The following is a 24,815-nucleotide window of genomic DNA, read 5'->3' on the forward strand; positions in this document are numbered from 1 at the left end:
AAAAAATGGCAAAAAGCCAATCCCAAATTCTTTATAGTTTATCTTGACAACTTGTAAATAAAAAGGTGTTAGGAGAAGATGGTAGAAGGTAATGGGCAATGAGAGATGAGTTTAAAGAGAATATATATGGTGGGATAGAAGGATTCAAAATAAAATTTAGAGAGAAGATGGAAGAAAAGTTCATGGGAGTTGGAGATCTAAAAATGGAGTAGTCGACCAAAGAAAGTCTTTTTATTTTTATTTTTATTTTTTTGTTTGTTTTTCTTTTGTATAACGTTATCTCTCCTAAACCCCACGATACCATTATACACGTTTTTTAGTTTTGAAAGTCACCAAACTTCACTCGTTACTCATTAGTTGTGGCCCCTATTCCCAAAATGGATTGGACCAAACACATAGACATGGTATCATGGACTTATTCATTGTACATGCTGGCTAATCCATGCTACGAAACAGAGGCTTAGGCTTCCACAAGACAAGGTTTGGAGAGAAAGATATAACCTCTTTGCGATCGTGTTATTATTTAGCTAGAACTCAATTTTATTGTCTATTTTGTACCTTCTTTTGATCAATGGAATTTCCACGAAACAGAAGAATCCCACGGCGAGACTGCACATATCCACTATGTCAATATGTGAAATATCCACATCAACGTTGGCAAACTCAGTCCAAAAATGGGTATAGTGGAATCAAGTTAAGTGGTTCTAGGTCTCATTTTATAAGTGAGCTACGAGCTAAGATCGTGCTGCCATAAATGTAAGGCAATAATGTGTTGCATGAGGTCTAGAAGACCGTTGTGTCAAATGTGGAATGTTTGGCGTTGGATCCTATAGTGATTATCTTCATTTATTTGATGAGAAGTGTATGTTGTAGACGGTTTGAATGAGATAGAGTGACGAGTTAGGAGACGGAGTAAGATGTAAAACGCAATGTAATAATTCGTCACGAGTATGTAGAATGTAGTTAAATAATTGATTGAAAAAGTAGGCAACCCCTTTTTGGCAACCACAGTGTCCAATCCAAGTTTAATTTCTCAGCATGAAGTGATCTAACACTAACTTTTACTTGTGAAGATTATAACATGTTATTGGTATAAAGATCGTATTCTTCATTCTTAGCAATATGTTATTGTGTTGTGCTGAAGCCGACATAGTTATGGGTCGGGTATCATATTTATAAATGATTGGTGAGATTTTGAGAATGTTATTATCTATTTAGAAATTTCGCTAAAAGAAGACAATTACATGTGTGCAGAAGGTGATCACAAACACATATTCCAGCCAAAGTTATTTATATTCTTATGAATTCCAAAATGACCACATATTCCACCCAAAGTTATTTATATTCTTATGAATTCCAAAATGAGCGGTTACATATCCAAACAATGCACTTATAACATACTAGCAGGTGCTAACTAGCAATATTGGTAAAATATTTGGGTGATGATACCTGACCTTTCCTCTTTTTGTGTGTGTGAGATGTGGTATGGTCGTTGAACAAAAGAGAAGCGTATCAAAACCTAATTATCCCTCAATAAGTAAAGGATGAGTAGGGTATCGTTCCACTTTTAAGTATATGTTTATATGAAGGACGAGGACCTGGAAAGGGGGTTTGAGGGATTAAAAACTATGATTATAGATATTGTAGATTCTAATGCTAAACTAAAATAAACTAACTAAACTTATACTAAAGCTAAGAATTGGAAATAAGGAGAAAGAATATGAGAGAGAGAGATTCAAGAGATTCAAATCTACCAATGCTTTTGATTCAATGACCTTTTGCTTCATGTTGTTCTCCAAGTAGACTACAATCAATCATCGAAATCGAAATGAGTGCCGATGCCCTATTGGATGAAACATCGTTAACAATTAACTCTACTCAAGGTTGTTCCTATGTTCATGTTACTAGTATCTTCTTTCCTTTTATGTGAGCTTGGGCAGCTATTCAATGAATCACCATCTAAGGTAAACACAAGGAATACTTCCCTTACTCTAAAACACTACACAACTAGAAGAAAAGTAGAGAATAATAGTATAATATTCAATTACAATAAATAAAACTCTATTCTAGCATGATATTCAATTGTAATAAATAAAAGCATGTTACTAGCAAATATTCAATTGCAATAAATAAAACCGTAAACTAGCATGATATTCAATTGTAATAAATAAAAACCTTAATCTATACTTCCATCCCCAAAGGCAATGGAACTAATAACTAAAAACATAAAGAACTAACTTTGATGAAGAATACCATGAACCGTAAAGAATCATTAAACCTTAAGCATCGGCTTCATCTCCTCCCTTGAAGGAGAAAGATTAGCCTTCCATAAAGAAGGAAGAACAAGAAGAAGAAGAGTTGAAGAACATAAGACTAGAAAGAATAATTTATTAAGACTCAAATTAGTTAAAACCGATCTTTTATTATTAATCTCTCTCTCACCTCAAGTTAAGGAGACAAGAATATAAGTGAATTGGCCAATTACATGAGGCACTTAGGTCCTCTATTTATAGGGGTTACAATGAGCTCTAGAAGCATTCCAAACCGTCATTTGTTTCCTAATACAAATAGACTTCTTCCAGAGTCCGACTTCGTCTTCAAAACTCAGAAGGAATTGGCTACAGTGTCGATTCATGCGTCTGGACTCATTATCCATGCGTCTCAGACTCAAGCAATGCGTCTGGACGCTCGATCTATGCGTCCCAGACGCAATCAGTTTAAGATAACGGATAGTACACGGATTGTGGTAGGAAGAAAACTTGCGACTCATCTGACGGCATTGGGTAAATGGATTGTTGTTCGGAGTTATACAAAGGTACTATTTAAGATAGTGATAGTACCCATATCTATATATTATTACATACTATTTGAACACATATAGCTAAACAGTTTGTTTGGATTATCTAGAAATACCATAAAATCATATGAAAAAAATGGTGTAGTTAGTTTTATTGAGCTACACCAATATCTTAGTGATATTCCATCATTTTTTTTTTACCGAGTAGATGTTTGTTAAAAAAAAAAAATCAGCTTTGAAGTAGTGTTAGAATGTAATTGTTTATTACACTACAAAATATGATAATCCAATTGTCTGATCAATTTTCTAATAAATAAAAAATTATAAAAAACCCTTACTACATGTTGAGACAAAACAAAAAACGTTGGCGAACAAGGAGACAACATTGTAATTTATTTTTTACTTTCCATTTATAGCATGTGGTTTAATATAAGTTACGTGCATATACAGATGGCTTTTATCTAACTAACTCTACCTAGCTTTCGTAAAACCCTTTTTTACAATTTTCATATTAAATGCATTAATGGGACACGTGTAAGTAAGTATTAGTCTTATCAGGAATCAAAAGCATTTGTAATCATAAAAAAAAAGGTCTTCTTAAGTTTTAAATACTGAACTATATATGATCACATTCTTTTTAGAAAGTCTTTTTTAACATCCACGTGCAAAGCACGTGCACTAATGCTAGTATCTCTAATCTCTCTCTCTCCTTAATATCTCATCTCTTCATTTTTTTATCCTCATTATCTCATCTCTCTCTTTAATATGAAATTTCGACAATTCCATCAGAAATTCCACACAAAATTTCAATATACTTTAAAATTTAGAACTTATTTTATTTTATTTTTATCCCGACAAATTTAACACATTTAGTCTAAATTAGTGTATTAGTGGGACATTTTTACATCTAGAGCAACAAATCGGGCCAGGAATTTAGACTTTTATGTTTGATTCAAATTTGAATTTTGGAATCGGGGTTTTTTATTATCCCGATTGATTTCGGTGTCGGATAGATAGTATAAAATAAGTACAAAAAATAAATAAATAAATAAAAAACTGTAGCATCGCTCACGCCAGAAGACAATTAAATTTCGACAATTCCTTAAAAAATCCAGACATAATTCCAATATGTTTTAAAATTCGGAAATTATTTCATTTTTTTTTTATCCCGACAAATTTAACACATTTAGTCTAAATTAGTTAGTCGGTCAGTGGGACCTCTTTATATCTAAAGCAACAAATCAGGTCGGAAATTAAAATTTTTATGATCAATTCAAATTTGAATTTTGGAATCGGGATTTTTTTATTAACCCGATTGATTTCAATTTTGAATAAGTAGCATAAAATAAATAAATGTAAAAAAACAGGCACATCGGTTGCAATTTGGTTGGTTGGCTTATTTTGACTGGGATTCGGTTGCAATTTTTTTAAAATCAACATTGCCACATGGATTGGGCTTTTGGTGGGCTTGCTTTTATGGTTTGGTTGATTGGACTCTCAATTTCACACTCAGAGTGTGCCCAAAATACTAGTATATATATATATATAGACCGTTTTTATAAATTATAACAACCTTGCATATGATATTCTGAACCTCACAAGTGCTTTCTTGATAACAAGCAAAGAGCACACTTCAGATTTCAGACCTACTTAGCAGTCCCATCCTTCTGCAATACGCCTAGACAGACAGAGATGCAATTGAGCATGTGACACATAATTAAGAGTATGACACACACAAATTGAGGTGACACAATACGCTCTGTAAAGATTCTCATTGTATGTCTTATGAGAGTCTCAATCAAACTCCCTAACAGTAACACAAGAAAATATGGCCACTGAAATTAATCTAGAAGATTTTCAGTCTTATTTGAAATCTTTCTTCAAAGATATGAAACCCAACATCGAAGAAAGAAATTTAGTTTTTACTGAGATTTTACGGATTAGATGAGTCTTCACTGGCATCCTTTCCATCGTCTGCAGTCTCTTTCAATTCATCAGCAGCAGAACTTTTATTGGGGGTGATGTATTTCCCAGTCATAGGATTAATAGGACGGGTATCACGTGGTCCGCCTTTACGCTCCATTGCAAGCATTGGTGGAGGGGGTAAAACTCCCGCCCTGAAGAGAATGCGTTGAACAGGTTCTGAAGGTTGGGCACCAACTGATAACCAGTACCTGCAACAGAATAGAGAGAAGACAAAGCGAAAACAAGATAAGCAATAGTCATGCAGAAACGTTTTAACATAGAAATCTTGGCAACTCTAGTAAAGAAATAGAACACCTGTCAGAGTGTTTTAGCTCTACCAATCATTGAGGAAACCATTGCAAGTAATTGCACCATGAAGAGTAACAAAGAATGCACTCATTAGTGATTAGTTGTTAAATAGCCTCACTGACAAGATGCGGCACAAAATATTTAACTATCATACACATTTCAATCGATTGAGGACCACAAAAGGTGAAAACATTTCAATTAACAACTGAGACAAGAAAGTGAGAAAGTTTGATACTAGAGTGGGTAGTACAGATTATGTAATAAAGAATCACACATGTTGGACAAGGATAAGAAGTGCCAGGCATGTAGACCTTTGTAAGTGGCTATATGTATTGTATTAACGCTTGTCCAAACGGCTATTAACAAAAAAACAAAGAAAAAAACGTAGTCAACAACATAGGTAACAAATGATGCCAAGACAGTCCTCGGTAAGAGTGAAGACAGATAACAATTAAAAGAGATAGCATGACTTTTCACAAAATTTGAGATTAAAATTCCAAAATAAAAAGGCAAACCCTTCTATTTTTAGTGGTCTGATTATATGTGAAGCCGTGAATATCAATTTGTAACATATGCACCAGCTTGGTAGCAGTCAGGCTCCCTTTCATCTTAGAAGTGAGAAAGCATATATTAAGGGCATACAGAATGGACAGCAGCAAGCGGAGCGAGAAAAGTGAATCGAGCATGTCAGAGAAAGCAGATGGCCCTGTTTATTTCTTTATTTCTTAGGGTCAGATGAGAACCCAATAAAAGTATGTCAGCGATGGAGACCTATATGTGATGGTTATTTTTTGAAGACTAAATAACTAATAATGAATAGAGAAATAATACAAGGCACACGTAAGGAAAATCACAAAGGAGAGAAGCAGCATCTAATGGTGCGGCATGTGTGATACCATGAACTAGTGGGAGATAGTAAAGAAACAGAAAAATAGAGAACAGTATGACAGGCTAAATTTAAACGAGCCAATCTTTTTCAACAAATAGTGAAACTAGGTGTAAATCTTCACAAGGTTGCTAGTGACTTAGTCAAGGAGCACTACAGTGTCAGAAGCACCTAGGTGTCCACTCAAATAAGTTGTGTAATATGTAATGGAAAAAAGAAAAGAGAGTCATGAGATTGCGACTAAAATTAATTAAGGAATAAGGATCGAGAATAAGCAGCTCGCTAATCCATATCTTATTGTTTGTGATATGGGCATTGTCAAGTACTCAAGTGGTTGTCTTTAAGAAGATGGACTTAGATGTATACCAGGTAAATGTGATCCATAGTTTGTGGAAGATTGGATGCGATGACTGACTATCGATATTGAAACCCCTTCCCCACCCGCCACGAAAAAAGATAAAAGAGCAGCTGAGCGCAACTTTAATGACTTTAAATTTGAGCAGATGCACAAAAATGCTTTCTTTTAGAAAGATATTTCGCAAGAAACAAGAAATATCTAGAAGTTAACACTTTGGATCTTTGGTACTTTAGTCTAAGGAGTGGGGTTATCTGGATACCTAAGATGCTGCCCTCAAAATTAGGGGACAGTTGCGACCATAGAGGTGTGCTTCATGCAATTTGAAAAATGTATCAAAGTCTTGATACGGAAAAATTTGAAAACCATGTACTACAGAAAGACAAGTAAAGCTAACGTTAACTTGATAATTAGCCTCCTTATGAATAGGAGAAAAACAGGTTTCAAACAAGCCAGCCTTCTAATGAATGCCTTCCATTAGTTTTGAAGTTCCAAAGGAAGCTTGCAAATTTAGCTAATGGATCATGTTATATCCATAGGGTATAACAGCCGTTATCCCAAGTAATCCACACCACAGTTAATTCCAAATCACTATATATGCATAGTGGACGCCCAATACGCATTGAAGACGTTGAGATTTAAAGATAGGATAAGTTATATGAAGTTTAGCCGTTAAGAATAGGACTAAGTTAGGAACACTGTAGGACTACTTCCAAGAGGTGATAAACTAAGACACTCTATACTAAAGTTTTTTTATGTCGAAGAATGAGCCGAAGGCCATTAACTCCAGTGAGCTATTTAACATCGACACTCCAAATATATATATATATAACACTTTTTATACGACAGTTTATACAATGGCCTATATCTTAGGGATGTAAATATTACCCATGGGTACTGGGCTCCATGGGGATCCAACCCTAATGGGGCGGGTATGGGGGGTACTAAATGGGTATGGGGCGGGGGGAATCCCGGACCGGTCTCAAGCGGGGATGGGGTGGGGACGGGTCTCCAACCCAACCCCTGACCTGATTATGTATGTATGTATTATAGTGTTTTTTCTATTGTTAATTAAAAGGTTTTCACTTCTATACTAGTCGAACACAAGACCTCCCTTATGGACAAGCAACCCTCAAATCACAAGACCAAAGGCAATTTCTGCTATAAGAAAGATACTAGTTATTAGATACTTAGACTGGAAGTCTAGAACACCAATGTAAAAAAAAAGAGCACCAAAAGTCAATAAGATTATGTACGATTGTTTTCTCTTCCCCAAGTCATTATTGATATGTGTGCTACTGTGTCTTCTTTACTAAGAAACTAAGAATACCACACTAATACTCTTTCACTCAAATAATATATCTTCTCTCTATTCTCATGCATTTTTCATCTCTTAGAGACAAACAATCCAATTGTTACGGTGTTACCCTCAAGATCTCACTATTTTAGGTAAGTTCACTCTCTCTCTCTCCACCATTTATCAATTTGTTTATGTTTTAATATTTATGCAACTTATATGTTGTATATTTGTGGCTTTCTCTTGTACAACATTAACAAGCATTAACAGCAAGAATATCATATTGCTTCTAAGCTTCTTCTCTTTCTAACGTGGTTTGTATTATGCCGACCAACTCATATCAATATGTACCCTCTAATAATAATTTTCTTTCATATATTGCATGTCGCAACAACGTCTCGCAAATGTTAACTATTTGCAATTAATTTTCTTCCTTAATGTAGAAAGGTATGATATTACTCTAGCTACTCAAGTGTTTGTATAAAATTGTTTATATTTGGTTTCTTTTCAGGTGAGATATGTCTACGCCAGGAGAAGATGAAGCTAGTAATGTTAGTCATGCAACAATTACTACTCTTACTGATCAATCTATTCCCGCGACTTTGGTAGAATCCAGCGCAACTCCAAACGGTGGTGATGAAAGTCAACTTACTTAAAGTAGAAAAAGAAGACCTACTTCTGAAGTGTGGAACCACTTCAAAAAACAGAAAATCAATAATGCAATGAAGGCTATTTGTAATTATTGTGCAAATAAGCTTGTAGGGGGGCCTAAGGATGGGACATCACACTTGTGTAATCATTTAAGGATATGTCCTTAACGGATATAAGACAACCAATGTTGAGTTGCTCTCGAAAAGCTGATGGGAAAACCATTATGAGCACCTATTCCTTCGACCAAGAAAGTGCATTGAACTCGCTTGCAAAATTGATAATATTGCACGAGTATCCAATTGCAATGGTTGAGCATTATGGATTTAGGGAGTTCTGCCGCAATATCCAACCCATGTTATCGTATTTTTCCCAGTACTTAGTGAAGAAAGAAATTTTTAGGATTTATGAAGATGCAAAGAGTAAAGCCATGGAATTGATGGGAAAAACTCGGAGTAGAATTACCATTACTACTGATATGTAGACATCTTCTAACCAAAAAAGGGGATTTATGGTTGTCACAACACATTTCATTGATGACTCTTGGACTCTTGTACTGGTGTTTCTCTCTTTCATAATTTTTGTTTTTTTTTGTTTTTGTTTTTTTTTGTTTTTTTGCATTTGGTAAATGTTGCATTTGCTAAATATTTTAATCTTTCATTTTGTACAAGGTTTATATATGTACCATGTCCTCATACCTCTGAAAGACTTACTGATGCTTTGATTAAATGCTTGTTGGATTGGTATCTAGATCGTAAACTATCGACTTTGACAGTAGATAATTGTACGACTAATGATTCTATGGTTGCCCTTCTTTTGGAGAAGCTTTCTTGTAATGAATTGTTACTAGGTGGTGATGCACTCCATGTGCGTTGTGCTGCTCATATTTTGAATTTGATTGCAAAGGATGGGTTAGATTTGATTACTACAGGTATTGAGAATGTTCGTGACAGTGTTGCCTACTGGACAACAACACCTAAAAGAGAGGAAATTTTTTCTGAGGCAGTTCGTCTATTAAACATTTCAAACACTCTTAAACTAGCCCTAGATTGCAGAACTAGGTGGAACTCAACCTATTTAATGCTTCACACTGCTTTGATATACAAGGATGCCTTTTTTTGTTTGAAACATCGTGAAGCGCAATACAAGTGTTGGCCTAGTGATGAAGATTGGTTGTTAGCAGATGAAGTTTGTGATAGGTTGGAATTTTTTTTTTTAGTAACGGAATTGTTTTCTGGAACTAAATATCCCACAATTAACTTGTTTTTTCCTAAAATTTGTGAGATTAGAGTAGCACTTAATGAGTGGGGGGATTCTAACTATAGCGTAGTTCGACACATGGCAACAGAAATGATCAAAAAAATTGAAAAGTATTGGATCTCTCTTCTTGGCATAATGGATGTAGGGAATGTTTTGGATCCACGATATAAGATGAAAGGGGCTGAGTTCTATTTTCTTCTTGTTTTTCCAAATGGTGAGGAAAAAGAAATTAAAGTTGTTCAGGATCTTTGTGCGAAGTTGTTAAAAGATTATCAAGCTAATGAGAAATCAAATGTGAAAGCTCGTCATATAGGTGAAACTTCAAGTGAAGGGTTTTCTGTATCACAAGGGGTTCATGGAAAGAAAGGATGTTATTTATCTAATATGTTCGACTTGTTTGTTTCAAGTAGTACTTCTACTACTGAGCATGTTAAGTCAGAACTTGACTATTATTTGGAGGAGCATATCTTACCCAGAAAAGATGACTTCGACTTATTGGCTTGGTGGAAAACAAATGGAAATAAATATACTACTTTGCTTGCTATTGCTAGTGATGTTTTAGCCATTCCAGTGACTACCGTTGCTTCCGTGTCTGCTTTCAGTACTAGTGGTAGAATTGTCAGTCCGCATCATAGTAAACTCCTTCCAAAGACCTTGGAGATATTAATGTGTGCTCAAGATTGGTTATGGGATGAAATTTCAAGTAGTTAAATCTCTTTATGAAAAAGTTGAACTGTACTTTTTGTTAGTTAAATGTGAGCTAATCATTTTTTTAATTCTTTTAGTGCTAAGAACACCATGTGGGAAAAGTTTATACACTGAAGACATGGATGTTGATGAGGTAAATGATAGAGCAAAGTATTTATAAGAAATCACGTTAATCTGATTTTGATTATATATATTGATACCAATTGCTATTATTTATTGTTGTAGGATGGCGGTTGCACTGATCCTTGAGACAGAACCATGAAGTCATTAAAAAAACAATTTTTTGGTTTTTGTGGTGGAAGAGGCTTTTGTTATGCCTTTTTGTCTTTTGTCTTTTTTTTTGTAAAAAGGGGGAATGCCTTATATTAGAAAAAAACAATGAAATACAAGAAACTTCTGTTTGCTCTATACAATCTATATTACAGGCTGAAGGATCATAACTTCTGGAGTATGTGTTAAACAACGCAGGGAAGCACAAATATTTTTGTACTTAGCAAATTTAATCTACCACCTAGACTACTGTGAAAGCCTATTAGTTTTTATTAAAAGTGAGTATGATGAGTACAAGTCATGATTTTTTTTTTCTTTGTTTCAAAGTTGGTTAATGAGAATGGGGAGAGTATGGGGACCCGGTACCCATACGGGGCAGGGATAAAGAATCCCCGACTACTCTCAAGTGGGGATTGGGGCGGGTATGAGGAATGGTGGGTATGGGGAATAAAATTGAAGTTAGGGACGGAGATGGAGATGGCAAACCCGCCCCATTTACATCCCTACTATATCTCACTCTACAAATTTATTTACGACCTGATTTTTTGTGGATGACATCTTTCTACCATGAATGACAACCCTGCAAAAAATAGACTCATTTGGAAATTTCTAAAGATGTCAAAAGAAGGTTACAAAATTTTAAATCCTGACCATTAAAAAAAATCACATTTTCAAATCAACTTTTGAAAGGAGTAGAGATTTCGAAATGAACTCAAAATTTGTATATATGATCTTTATGGTGATAATACCATACCTACAAAGTATTAGCTCTTAGTTCAAGGGTGTTGTATAAACTGTTGTACAAAAAGTGTTGTCAGAGAGAGAAGAAAAAAATAATACTAGTTGGATATTTATCCGTGTATTAGTCATTGAAGCTTATATTTTTTTTTTATGAAGCTTATATACCTACGCCGTGTCGGATACTTCATAGGCGTGTCAATGGAACTTAAGGAGAGTACTTATTGACAAATGAATAAGATAAAGAAAATAACCAAAGGGGTCATCCCTTGATAAGGTGAGAGCATTTCTTCCATATGAGTACTACACATATATATTATTCCCTGATTCTTCTGTATATTATCACAAACTAAAAGTAAACTCATGAATTGACAATTAACTGAAGATATGGTCACCTACATCCCTACCGTCATTACATTACGCATTTACATAGAACTAATATTGCAATTCTCAAAAAGAAAATCACTTCATAGACTACCAAGAACCATAACAATGACTATCAGAATCTAAAATATTATACTTACTTCACTCTATCGAAGTTTAAACCCATCCGTTTCCCTCCATCCTGACCTACATAATCTCAGAAAATAAAAATTACAAAATTTAATAAAAAGGATAATAAATAACTTCAAATTGAACAATGAGCAGTATAAAAATTAACACTTTAGCTGATAAGAATCATTAATAAATGGAAGGGGGAAATGCACCAGGCAAAGGATTGTAATAGCCCAAGACTTCAAGATGTTTGCCATCTCTTGGAGATCTACTATTTGCAGCCATAACTCTATAAAATGGTTTGTTTTTGCACCCAAATCGTGATAGTCTCAATCTTACCGCCATTTTGCAATTGAAATAAACTAGTATGGCTTTATATCTCTGTAAATTGAGGGAGAAAAAAGTTAGAAATTGAAAAAAATTCTATCACGATAATACAATTTCATAAACGTGGGCCAGCCGCTAATATTTTTGTTCATACTTGCAAAACCACCGCCACCGATAATACAAAATTTCTATGTATGCATCATTATTGGTTTTTAAATAGTTCCCTTAACAAAAGCTAAAATCAGCTCAATGATCCAAGAAAAAAAAACACTACACCAAGTATTATCAAAATAGTATCCAAATATATAGTGCAAGTAATAAAGGCATTAAGATTTTAAATCTGCTATAAACGACTAGAAATGTGTAGTAACAATTTCCAAACATAACAACTGTCATCGAGTATATGAGGAAATGTGTGCCCACTACACACTGGAGTTAACGAAACCTGAGTGAAAAAATTATGAGCGAATTTGTGTTTCGACACATACCTGTGAGAACCCATTTAGGTACGCTCTCTAAAGGATTTAAAAACGGCCTTGCTTGTGCATTTCAATGTAAAATTCACTGTATGCATGCTCATATATAGATGTTTTAATTATTGTATGCATATTAACTTGAGTTTCAAAATAATTAATCCTCGTTCCCCGCTAAGGAGATGTATAGATATCTAAGATTAATTTAGGAAACAAGCTTTTGTTATTGAGTCGTTGTAGTATAAATGAAGTTTGTGAGTATCTTTTCTGGAAAACTCTCACGAGGCTATAATTCGTCCACTAGGGAATTTCTAGTGGTTTTAGGCCCTGTTGCATACGGTCAATACAACCGTACTCTGCGAAACGAGAATTAGCTTAGAATGCACAGTTTTGGCCACTTATCTGTTTTAACGTCTCTTCTTTGCTTGAGGACAAGTAAAGTGCTGTTTGGGGGTGGTGTGATAAGCACCCAAAACTGTATTATTAGACCCCGTAGAGATATAATATTTCAGTTAATTTTGTGCTTAATAATTATGAAATAATCGCATTTTGGTTGGAGCAACTAACGCAAAAATAATAATAAAATCAGCATTTAAGCACGGAATAGGGAGTATACATAAGCTTTCCAATCAAGCTCATGTGAAGCCCAACAAATCCGGACTAAAGCCCAAAGACTCAAACAGTACAGAATCAAATCAGAACAGGATCACATGCACAGAAGCATCAAACTTCCGGAGCTCATATATCTTGAACCTGGACTCCGATTTCGACAAATAAGTTGTCCAGATGATCAGCACGACTAGCTCTATCTTATGCCAGAAATTGCAGAAACTGACATCCGAGCCCACCAATGGACACAGCAAATGGACCCACCTTCTGGGCCCACAAGAATAGACGAGTCATCAATCATGAAACATGTCAAGACAAAAATGCCAAATTATTGACACAAATAGACACCTTGCATGTGGTTAAATGATGTTTATCCAAAATAGTGAAATTTTGGCATGATTTGGTTTTTTAGATAGGTTTGTAATAAATGTAATAAATGAGGGGAGGTGATTTCACGTGGGAGGAGAGGAGGGGAAGTGAGAAAAGTTAAGTGAGCTGATTTTGGGGAAAAAAGTCCTTAGTCACATTTGGGAGCATTAACTCCACTTGACTCTTTTTTCATTTGCATTGTCTTGTAATTTAGTTTTTAGTCGGAGTTGGAGGTAAGAAAACTTGTAATAGTTTTAATGGTAACAACTCTTGTTTCTCTAAATAAAACCTCAATTTCTTAAGGCAAGCTAGTTCTTATATTATTCTTCTTCTTTTTCCTCTCTCATTAGTATACATAACACATGATCATTGTAATCCTATGATCATGAGTTAAATCCTTCCTTTGTGGAGGGTTAATGATGCTCATGTGAGGAACCACTTTTGTATGGATTTTCTAGTAAGTTGTTTAGGAAAAACAAACTAGACTTTACATCCTATCCCAAAATGGTAGTTGGTGTAGAGTCTAGTTAGGAATCAAGGTGATAACTTAGAGATAAGTCATTGCTTTTGTTCCACATGCTAACAATATGATGTCAGAGATGAATTATATTGTTAGGGATAAAAAATATAATCTTTGTTAGGATTTGTCTATGAATTCTAGGAAAATTAAGAGACAATAAACTAGAGTCAAACAATAGAGGTTTGTTTTCACATGAGGAAAATTAACTCTCCACACCTTTCTATAAATCAATTTTTACTTTGTTTTAGTGTACATGATTACGTAACCTTAAGAATCTAAAAAACAGCTAAGTAATTTTAGTATAACTAATCATAAAATAAAAACTTACTCACTACTTTTCTAAGGAGCATAACAAGGTTATAAGCTGTTCTAGACTTTAGGTTGGTTCGAATTCCTACTCGATCTAAACGCACGAAAATACGTGAGTAAAGACTTGAGTCTACACCGAACGAAGTAGAGAATCCAAATCTTTAGACCACAAAGTGTGGATATCACTTGATAACCAAGAAAGAAAAATAATTTGTTTAGATTCAATCAATAAACCAATTATCAATTATTAAATCTTCGAAACCCTATTATATTTTTCCCCCTAACTTTTACAATTCTTCAAACTTCAATTCTTCTTCTTGATTCCATTATCTCTTTTAAGGATCTTCGCATCCTTTCATCTCTTTCTAGACCCTTGTTCTCCATCAATTGGTATCAGAGCCTCAATTTATAGATTCTTATTTAGAAATCAATCCACCATCCACCATTAAAAATAAATAAAAACGCTTCCACACAACACCAACACAAACAAAAAAAAATGTCATCTTAAAAAATTCACCCAAACCAGTATATTTAGAGTTAGTCATCGTGCCATATATCATTGGAAAACAATCAAAGTTCTTCTATCAAGGATTCTCTGCATGTTAGCCTCATTGCAATAATTTGGTGGGATGCAGGAGGAACATACACGTTATCATGCTTTGCCGCTACTTTCGCTGTAGGGTCCCAGTGATCCATGACACCTCTCGAAAATCCCAAAATTTTCAAAGGGCCTTGTTGGAATTAACGGAGTAGCATACTAGAACCCTAAATGAATCATAATCTGTGTAACAAGAACAGCAAAAGGGGCTGACCTGTTAGTACCATGAGTAATGATTTCACCGAGGAAATGCGTCATGCAGAAATTTTCCTTCCTCTCCTGTAGGATCCATAGCAGGTGCAGGAACATCTTGTTAACGTCTGATGTCTTTGAGGTGTCAATTACATTGTAGGCCACCTATTGAGTGACTGCTAGTTGGTTCTGTCGCAGCGAGTGTTGGTACGCGTATCTCAAGCCATCATTGTATTCTCCCTCTATTAGCATGTTGAGCATTAAATCCAAAGTGGTTGGGTACTCCGATGTCTGCAGTGTCGGAGTATAGTAGTTGATTGGAATACATGTGATATCAGACATCAATTCCAACATGAGTTCACGTTCTAACCCATCCACCGTAATCCAACATAGAGTTAGTAAGTCCAACAATCAATCAGAGCTGCCGGGCTCAGCGAATGCAGCCTTCACTCATTCTTGGGCCTTCGGGCCCTTAGGGATGACTCCAGTCAAGCAATACAAAGAATGACATTGACCAGCCAGTTGAAAGTAAAGCGAAAATTCACTTAATTCCTTGGATAGGAGCAACTACTCAACCATAGCATAGGGCAGAGGTAATATGTCGCGTTATCTATCTGTCATCGGGAATGGGTCTTCTGTCCTCTGGTATCGGGCATCCGGAATCAGTATCGAACATTGGCAATTTCTCTCTTGCCATTAGCGAATCCCCTCTTTCTTTAGAAGAGTCGCCCGGTCATCCCTTGTTGCTTGCTTTGGGCTCATCCCGTGCTTGGTCTCTTTGATATGCGATATCACGTTCGATATGCTCTTTCTTTATGAAAGATCTCTCCTCCCGTTAAGCACTCGGGTACAGGTAGACAGAGGAGTTGAGGTTATGAAATTCGCTATGTGGAATTCCTTTTCTATCAGTACGATTCCCGTCCTTTGTCGTAAGGGGTATCCACTCTTGCAACAGTCGTAATCGGTCTTTCCTGTATTCAGGACTCGGGCTATATGCCCTCTTTTCGATAGTCAAAAGCTTTTGAGAGCTCTCGAATAGGCCGGTACTAAACATGCGGTAAAATGCTCTCTTTGTTGGCCTAGGAGCGAATTCGGTAAGAGCAGCTTGCCCAGTCAGAAAGCTAGGCTCCGTCGAAGGAGAAAGATCGAATCTCAGGCCAATAAGCTACGAAACGAATTAGACAATGGGTGATGCAATTGCGAATCCTTCTCAATAGAAATTCTATATGAATTGGTCCGGTCAAGTAAAGAAATGAAATGCTCAAGTCAAGCGGGAAAGGGAATGCTTTAGTTAAGGAAAGCTTCTACGCCAGAAATGCATTCTTCATCGACAGTGGAGTGGGCACGAGTCTAGTCAGCGAAGGAGAAGGGGAGGAACGCGACAAAGCAGATCTGGACTTGAGTTCAGAAGTTCCGTCGATGTAGGCGGCAAAGAGCAAGAAAGAAAAACACATTTCTAATAAAATACGTAATTAGAAAGGTGAAGCCGCTAAAGGGGTGTGAAAAGGAATGAGAGATGTTAGGCGGGGCGAGAAAGATAGATTATCCATCGATGAGTCAAGCTCAAGATCTCATTAAGGGGGTGGAGGGGGGAGGAGGAAGACTTACATGCTGTCGTCGACACACGCTCCAACATCAGTCAAGACGATATCGTCCACGTATAAGAGGAGAATAAGGCAACCACGTGAGTCACGTCGGATGAACATAGAGGAGTCTGCCCAACTGCACCGAAAGCCGGACTGCAAAAGGAAGTTGCTGAAGGGGTTCACCTTATCGACGCTCTTGGGGCTTGCTTGAGCTTAAGCTTGAGTGTCTATAAAGATAAAGATAAAGCTTTGTGAAGTTTACAAACATGGTTTGGGAATCGAGGATCCTGAAAACCAGGCGGCTGACGCATGAAAAGCGTCTCAGAAAGGGTACCCTGAAGAAATGCGTTCTTGACGTCAAGTTGACGGATCGGCCAAGAACGAGTAACGGCAACGGCGAGGATCGTTCGAATGGTAGTGGGCTTCACGACTGGGCTAAATGTATCATCAAAGTCCTCTCCAGCCTTGCAGATGAAAGCCCTTCGCTACGAGCTTTATAGCGAAAGATTGAGCCGTCAGACTTCTCCTTAACCTTGAACACCCATTTACAACCAATGATGTTCATGGATGGAGAAGAAGGAAGAAGAGACCACGTGCCGTTCTTTAGGAGAGCATTTAATTCGTCGTCCATGGCAGCACGCCTGTGAGGATGCTTTACAGCTTCCGTGTAAAAAAAAAAAGAAGAAAAAAAAGGGACCTTTCCTCCGATATGGGAGATTAGTCACCGGAAGACTTGCTCCTTCAAAAGAAGGTGGCTAAGACGAGTGGCCTATTCCAATAGCTGGTAGACGGGCTATTATGCCTATTCAACATATTCCGATTGTGATACAATTCCATTGCCAAAAGGAATGATATGATTCGGAAGCAGGGGAGAGAGCGAAATATGAGTTAGTTATTTTAAACAATAACCAACCGAATGGAAAATACATAGATAAAAGCTCATAGGGTAGGAGGCTATTCAACCAACTAGAAGTAAGAGCTTTAGTTGCCTCACCAAACACAAGCCCTGCTAAGAAGCAACAAGGCTCAGCTAGGGCACAGGAGAACTAAGCAATGGAACCTGTTTGAGCGGAAATAACCTTGTCGAAAGATGTCTATCCTTCCTTGCGGATTCCCGGTTTCTTTTGGTGTGTCTCCGGCTATGGGAGAACTTGACCTATAGCTAACCTAGAGAGCAAAGAGTTGGGTATCGAAGGCTCTCGAGCAAAGTCTAGGAAGAACAAAGAAGAAAGCGGCGATAGCAATTGCCTCATATTGTGCCTTGTGGTTTTCAGATTTGAAGTTCTCCTGTTTATGTAGTTTCTTACTTGATTTAAGATTTTTCGTTGTCCTGTTTATGTAGTTTCTTACTTTCTAAGGTCAGTTATGAATTCTAGTTCTCTCCGGATTGCCCTAATGACATGGCATCTTATCGAGAGAGGTGCCCTTCAAAAAGGGTACCGAACGGGGAGTCATTAGTCAATCTATTGTTAGAGAGTGAGTGAACAGACTCCAAGTATACCCTGCCATAGCCCCAAAAAGGCGAAGGCAGGAGTATACATTGAGAGGAAGTGAGCGAGGGAAACAATGTCCGTAGCTTCGAAGGAACAGGTCACGGTTGTAGCTCAAAGGTTAAGAAGTCCGCTCTTCCTGATTCCAGTCTTTCGCAATACTTCCGGTTTACTTCTTTTCTTAGGTCTCGACTTTTACGCTATGATCTTCCCAGGAGTGAGGTAGCCTTGCGACTAAGGCAACCGAACGCTCTCGATAGGTTCAGTCACAAACAAGGATAGGAAGGATAGAGCTCAGAGTTCAAAAGGGTGCAACGTTGTCTTTTTGGGGAGTATTACGTATCTTGTGAGAACATTATTATATAGGGCAAAAATGGGGGTAAAATACTTAGGAGTGAATTGAAATGAAATTGGAATTCAAATTGAATGTTCTAAGGGATAGTCTTCGAGCTAACAGGTTAATGGATTTCGTCAGAATGCAGTGGCATGCCAAGAAGTGGCACAATACTTTGCTTGATAGGGAGCAGGGTGTTAACAAGGGTAAGAAATTGTTACGAAGGTATTCTATTCTACCAAAGAGGTGGAAACCTGGTAATATAATGAGTAGCTTAATAATTCCCAGGTTACGTAAATCGAGGTACTGTCAGAGGGATCCAAACGGGGGTCTATCGGATATTATTTACTTTCATGTAATAGATATCATGAACTCAAACCCCAAGTACTCTTTCGAAGTGTTTCTTAATCTATCATTTGTGATGGGTTTCATTGCTTTCTGGGAAATAGCCCCGACGATTCTCCTAGAAGTTGACCCCACTCTGATCTTACAACCTGAGAAAATCAAAATACTCAAGATGGTGATAGAGCATTATGGGATGAATCCGCTAAATACGATGGATGGTATCATATGTAATGAAAATCCGGTGCATAATCAAATCTTTGAGGATTTCCAGCAAAAAAGCTTGGAGTTGGGGGGATCAGAAGAAGCTAAAGTCAAGGGGAGATCCAAGGCTTTAGCCATAGCAATGATAGCTACCCTGATTGTTATTATGATGAATTCGGTTGTCACACATCAAATAGATATATAAGGGGTGGATGAGGTATGAGACTACTTGTCCGCCGGTCGTTCGATCCCGTGTATATGTCTGAGGTCAGGTTATAAGGTAATTCCCAGCAAGAATGTGAGGCTTGCGTGTTAGCAATCTTAAGATCTTATTCAACACTACTACATCTTTGAAAATACAATCATGAATTGTTAGAAATACAACCTAACGCAAAGGAGAGAAGAAAAAGATATGATGGAAGGGTAAGTGGGTTGGCATAAAAAAGGGCTAATCTAAAGGAAAGGAAAGGAATGAGTAGATTTGGGATTCGGGATTCGGAAGCAAAGGTATCGTAATAGAACATCGCTTCTTTCTAGAAGTCCTAACATCATTCCTGTAGCTAAGCTTGAAGTCATACATTGAGAGGAAGTGAGCGAGGGAAACAACCAATGTGTAGCTTCTGGAGTGAGGTAGCCTTGCGACTAAGGCAACCGAACGATCTCGATAGGTGAAAGAAAAAATAAGGATAGGAAGGATCCTTTGCAGAAACCTCCACAACGTTGTCTTTGATGGGAGTCTCACGTATCTTGTAAGAACATTATTATATAGGGCATAAAATGGGGGTAAAATACTTAGGAGTTCATTATGATATACATTTTTCTAAGAGTACGAAAAGAAGTGAAATTAATGCTTTGGATATATGGAATTCTGAAAACTGCTATTGGTAACTATGATAATAGTGCCTCTACTCTTTTGAGAGTGAAGTATTCGTTCAAAGCATGCAAGGCAGCTTTTCACCTTTATCTCTTTTTTAGGAAAATGCAGCAATGGTGAAGAGAAAAGCAAAAGTAGAATTCGTTGATTTCATAGGATTTGTTTCTAACATCATATCGCATTAGTTGATTTCATAGGATTTGTTTCTAACATCATATCGCATTAGTTTCTTGAATCATATCGCATTAGTTTCTAGTTGAATTAGTTGATTTAATCATAAGTAGCCGATAAGCTTTTGTTTTCTTTTATCGTATATAAAGTGATAGTAAAAATCTCTTTTTCTTTCTTTTTTGTTTCACGAATAGGATCGAACAATCTCGCCCAAAGTGCCTTACGTGGGCCGGTCACCGATTTCTAGTAGAGCCGTTCTGTAACTCATATTGAAATATTGAAATTTTGATTCCCCAATTCTTTCTCGGGAAAACCTCGAGCATAATTAGAATAGTGCTATATGTTGACAACGTTCTTAATAAGCCGGTTCATGACTTCAAACTATTCATTATCTATTATCATGTCTCTTTCTTTATTCAAAGCTCGTATGTCTCCACTGCTAGGTTCGCGTCGTCCACAGTCTCCATCTTCTAGCGTCTCACCCTCGTCTCTTTCTTACAACCCACAAAGGTCTACCTTACCTTTTAATTCCAACCCTGTTATAGCTTGGTTAAAAACAAATAAGACTCAGCCAATAGATGCGGCGTTAAAGGCACCCCAACTACCTTTCGGCTTGCAAGGTATAAAGCTTGACGTGGGGCATCCAACCCTACAACCACCAGCCCATCGGCAAAGCCCTATCCCTATTGATGCACCTATCGGATCCCATCACTTAAGTGAGATGATAAATGTAATGTTTAATAAAATACAGCAAGAAGGTTATAAAGAATTTGATCCTCTAAATAGACCGAGTTATAGCACAAAAATACCATTAGTCCATGCACCCACCACAATTCCTCTTCTGAATTATACCACCTTTCAACAGGCTCTTTTACTATCTCTGTTAACTGGGTTTTCAGTATGGTGGATGTTAGTACCAGAGATACAACTTGCAATTCCTAGGAATTCATTCAATCCGGAATATGCTCGTCTGTTCAAGGACGCTGCAGAGGGGAGGGTAAGAACATTCGGCTTTCCTTATAACAATGGAGGGTTTCACGACAGACTTAAACAAACCTTTGACAGAGAGAAGCATCTAACGGAGCTGATCCGCGAGTTAACTATAATTATGAACGATGCTCGCGTTGAAATGGGGGAAGAACCTGATCCTGTTCCTCCTACTGTAAGAACTCTCGCATTGGCTACTATGGTAGGTGCATTCATTATTGCTGTTTTATTGTGTAACAATGTACTATCCGATGGTAATTAAAGAATTCTAGGATAATGCTATCAAATATGATATTGAGAAACTAGTGGTGATAATGAGTGGAAGACAGATAGATTACGTATGTTATCGTTGTATTATCGCTGCATCTTTGTTGTTGCTTTTCGACTATTACAAAATTGGGTGCTGTTATGTCGGCGTAGTTGAGGGCTTATAGAGATATAAATGTAATGAACCTATCATGAGGCCCCGGTTAACACTATGGTTATGGTACTGGGGGAGAGGAAAGTGGGAAAGTGGGTTCCTCTCTCAATTTTCTAGTAAGGCCTTTATTTACGCTCTAAAGAGTGATTAGTAATCAAAGTTCTTAGTAATCAAAGAGTGATTAGTTCAACGTTGAAATCTTGCTTCATTGTCCTTATGCTTAAAACAATTCCACGAATGATTGATTGAAAGAAAGACGAAGAGTTAATCCCATAAAGAGACAATTCATACCTATCGGAAATAGTGCCTATATTGCTATCACCGGACGAGAGGAAAGAACAAAGAAGAAAGAGGCCATAGCAATTGCCTCAATATCGAGAGAGGGAATAAGGCGAATAAGGTAACCGAACGAGCTCTGCGCCTGCCGGAGAATATTGACCTTCCGGAACTAACAACAACAGCTAAGCGAGTGAAGGTGACCTTGCGAATAAGGTCACCGAAACGGGTAGCTAACCAACGGAGAATCATTCCGAATTCCTCTTTTTAGTGAGGAAAGATCGGGTTCTAATGACAGCCTTAATTAGCACAGGGAAGAGATGCTAGAAATCGCGGATTTGGTTGTTTTATCGGTAAAGCAGTTGTAAGACTGCTGAGAGTGCATCGGTTAGTAACATCCGATGGAAACTAACCTACTTTTTAAGAGGCCTTCGGGGAAAAATGGCCATTGAATTGAGAGCCTCCCACTCATAACATCAGAGCTGACTTGATTTCTCGTAAATAAAGTGAATTCAGTAAGTTCTGGGACTGGCGTTAGTTAAACAAGGTAGCCGTGGGGAGATAACCTATGGGCTGGATTGAATCTTTCTTTTGGAGAGCTAATGCTTGAAAGGAGAGTTCATTCTATCACTCAAAAGTGAAAGACTGCTTTGAATTCACGCTAGTGGAATTTGAGAAAGGAAGGAAACTCGTACTTGTGGGGAGAAGGTGGTGGGCACGGCTGCCCTCGTAGTCACACGCAGGAGATTCCGTTTCTGTTCCGTGGGTGGGGGCTGGCTATGCATAATAAATAGCAGAGCTCTAAGAGTGACAATCCAGTAGAGCCCAAAGAAAGGCTTTTCTCGAAGGTTATAAGCTCATAAAGTAGTTTACTACTATATGTATGTTGAAATAAGAAACTGTTTCACTCAGAAAGTCAGGATGGTTAACTATGACTTCTTTCCTGCCTTGGATGAGTGTAGTAAGGGTATCTTAGAGTGTCGAGGAAAGCACTAACCATCTCCTTTTCAAGCATTGGGGTTTCACCTGTGCCGCCAATTCTTTCCATCGCTGGGCGTAGGCTCTTTAATTAGAAATTCTTCCTTTTTTGCATTCGCTGAAGTTCGCAGCGATCTGATGCCATTTCAGTGTTGAACTTATATTGCGCAAGGAAAGCGTTGGCCAAATCCGACCAGGTGCGGATTTTGTGAGGGTCTAACTGCACAAACCAAGACAGAGCGCGGGGTGAGGCTTTTCTGGAATTACTGAATCAGTAGCCGCTCATTGTTACCATATAAGCACAGTCAATCTTCGAGTGAAAGGACAGAACCATCATATCAAGCGTTCGGAAGAGATTGAACAGCAGCCACGGTGTGGAACCAGTGATCGACTTAGCGAACCAACCTTGCTATAGCGATGCGGGAGTTATGCTTTAAAGGGCATAGGCCGCGTTTGAACTCTAAAAGCTCAGATAGCAAGAACTCCCTTCAGATAAGGAGAGAGAGTTCCCTAACCCAATTTCAAAAGAAAGACTGGACAGTCCTCGGGGTAATTCCCACATTGCCCTTATACGACGAACCCGTTTAGACTCACTATGATTTAAGCGAGCAATCACCTTATATCCCATTCCACCTATTCTCAAAAGAGTTTATAACCGACGGGTAGGATACTAGGCCTAGGGAGAGCATTCTTATCTGTCTTTGCCTTGCCTCAATATCGAGAGAGGGAATAAGGCGAATAAGGTAACCGAACGGGCTAACAACCATGATAGCCGGCTTGAAAGTAAGGAATAAGAGCCGAATTCAAGGTAAGCCTCCTAGGGCTCTGTGCTAGGACTAGTGTTGCGGGCTAGAATTCCTTACTTTCCGGCTTCCATGCTTCCGGGGCTAAAGAGGCGAGTAGCCGAACGAGCTCTGCGCCTGCCGGAGAAAACCTATTACCCTTATTTGATGCCATCACTCTATTTAGTAATTTGTAGAAACAGATTCTGAAAGCCAAGGCTTCAAGCCGTTATTCACTATCCTATGCTCTCAATCAAGGAACTAACGAGCGAAAGCTGCGACAGAGTTAGGAATCAATCCTATTAGGACGTTGAGCTATAGGCCAAAAGAAAGTAGCGACCGTCGGGCTAATGAGCCCCATCTTCCTCGTGTAGCAGCATCCTGAAATCGGAAGTGCACGCTCCGCCTGAAGGAGCGCACTTCGACTCTATATCTATAAGATCAGAGCCCTCCATACTTTGGCGCATCACCAGCCTTGGTTCTCTTCCGTCAGCCAATACTTTCACAACTTCCTCTATCCCGGGACTTGTTCTCTCTAGTAAACTTTCACCAGTGGTTTTCTTTCTTATTTTCTCTTCTTCTTAGGATTATGATTCATTCATAGTGTGTAGTGGTTCATTCAATATCTCATATTCACCCTCTAGCTGGGCATGCATCTATACGATACGATGGGTTGCGACGGTACTTCTTTCTCTCTAGTCTAGTCTTAAGAACGCTTCTTATCCATCTAACTGAGACTCATGGACCACTCTTTCTGAATCCCCGCTCTCACTGTCCCTATTTACGAAAAAGCTAGCGGAACAGCTCGGCACTCAAGATCTGATATCGAGAAAGGAATTGGATCGGTTTCACGTCTCACCTAAGTGAGTGCACCAAGAGATAACCAGCAAACGTAGGTAGGACAGGGGACATAAGACAAGATAGATGGAGGTCTAGTCCGGGAATGGGAAGTGAGATGGGCCAAGGCTGGTCGATCAATGGGCGGGTCAGAGAAAGGATACTTATTCTACGATGCAACTAGATCTGACTATCTATAATAAGAGCTTCGAGAGACTACTCCATATAAGATGCTAGTTCTAGCTGACCTTTTTTCGTGCCCAATCGTAGCTTGTCTTATGGGAAACTACCATGGCATTGATAACCCCTCCTACACTTGCATTTCAAGAGGACAGAACAAAGAGTATTGCTTATTCTCGATCAATAGTTCGCGGGACGGCGCTAGTCTCGATGCGGATGCCACCAAAC

General features: G+C 37.9%; 1 protein-coding gene across 1 annotated transcript; it reads right to left on the minus strand.

Moving 5' to 3' along the window:
* Window positions 1–4,504: 4,504 nt before the first annotated feature.
* Window positions 4,505–12,147, minus strand: LOC147473248 (small ribosomal subunit protein bS16m/bS16c-like). The gene is made up of 3 exons (XM_086587677.1): window positions 11,941–12,147; window positions 11,758–11,803; window positions 4,505–4,971 (listed from the first exon to the last, which is right to left on the minus strand). Exons 1-3 carry the CDS (start codon window positions 12,071–12,073, stop codon window positions 4,731–4,733), a joined length of 420 nt encoding a protein of 139 aa, XP_086443803.1. The 5' UTR covers window positions 12,074–12,147; the 3' UTR covers window positions 4,505–4,730.
* Between the last annotated feature and the right edge of the window lie 12,668 nt (window positions 12,148–24,815).

The sequence above is a fragment of the Coptis chinensis genome, unplaced genomic scaffold, assembly GCF_015680905.1.
Source record: "Coptis chinensis isolate HL-2020 unplaced genomic scaffold, ASM1568090v1 utg3087_pilon_pilon, whole genome shotgun sequence".
NCBI lineage: Eukaryota > Viridiplantae > Streptophyta > Magnoliopsida > Ranunculales > Ranunculaceae > Coptis > Coptis chinensis.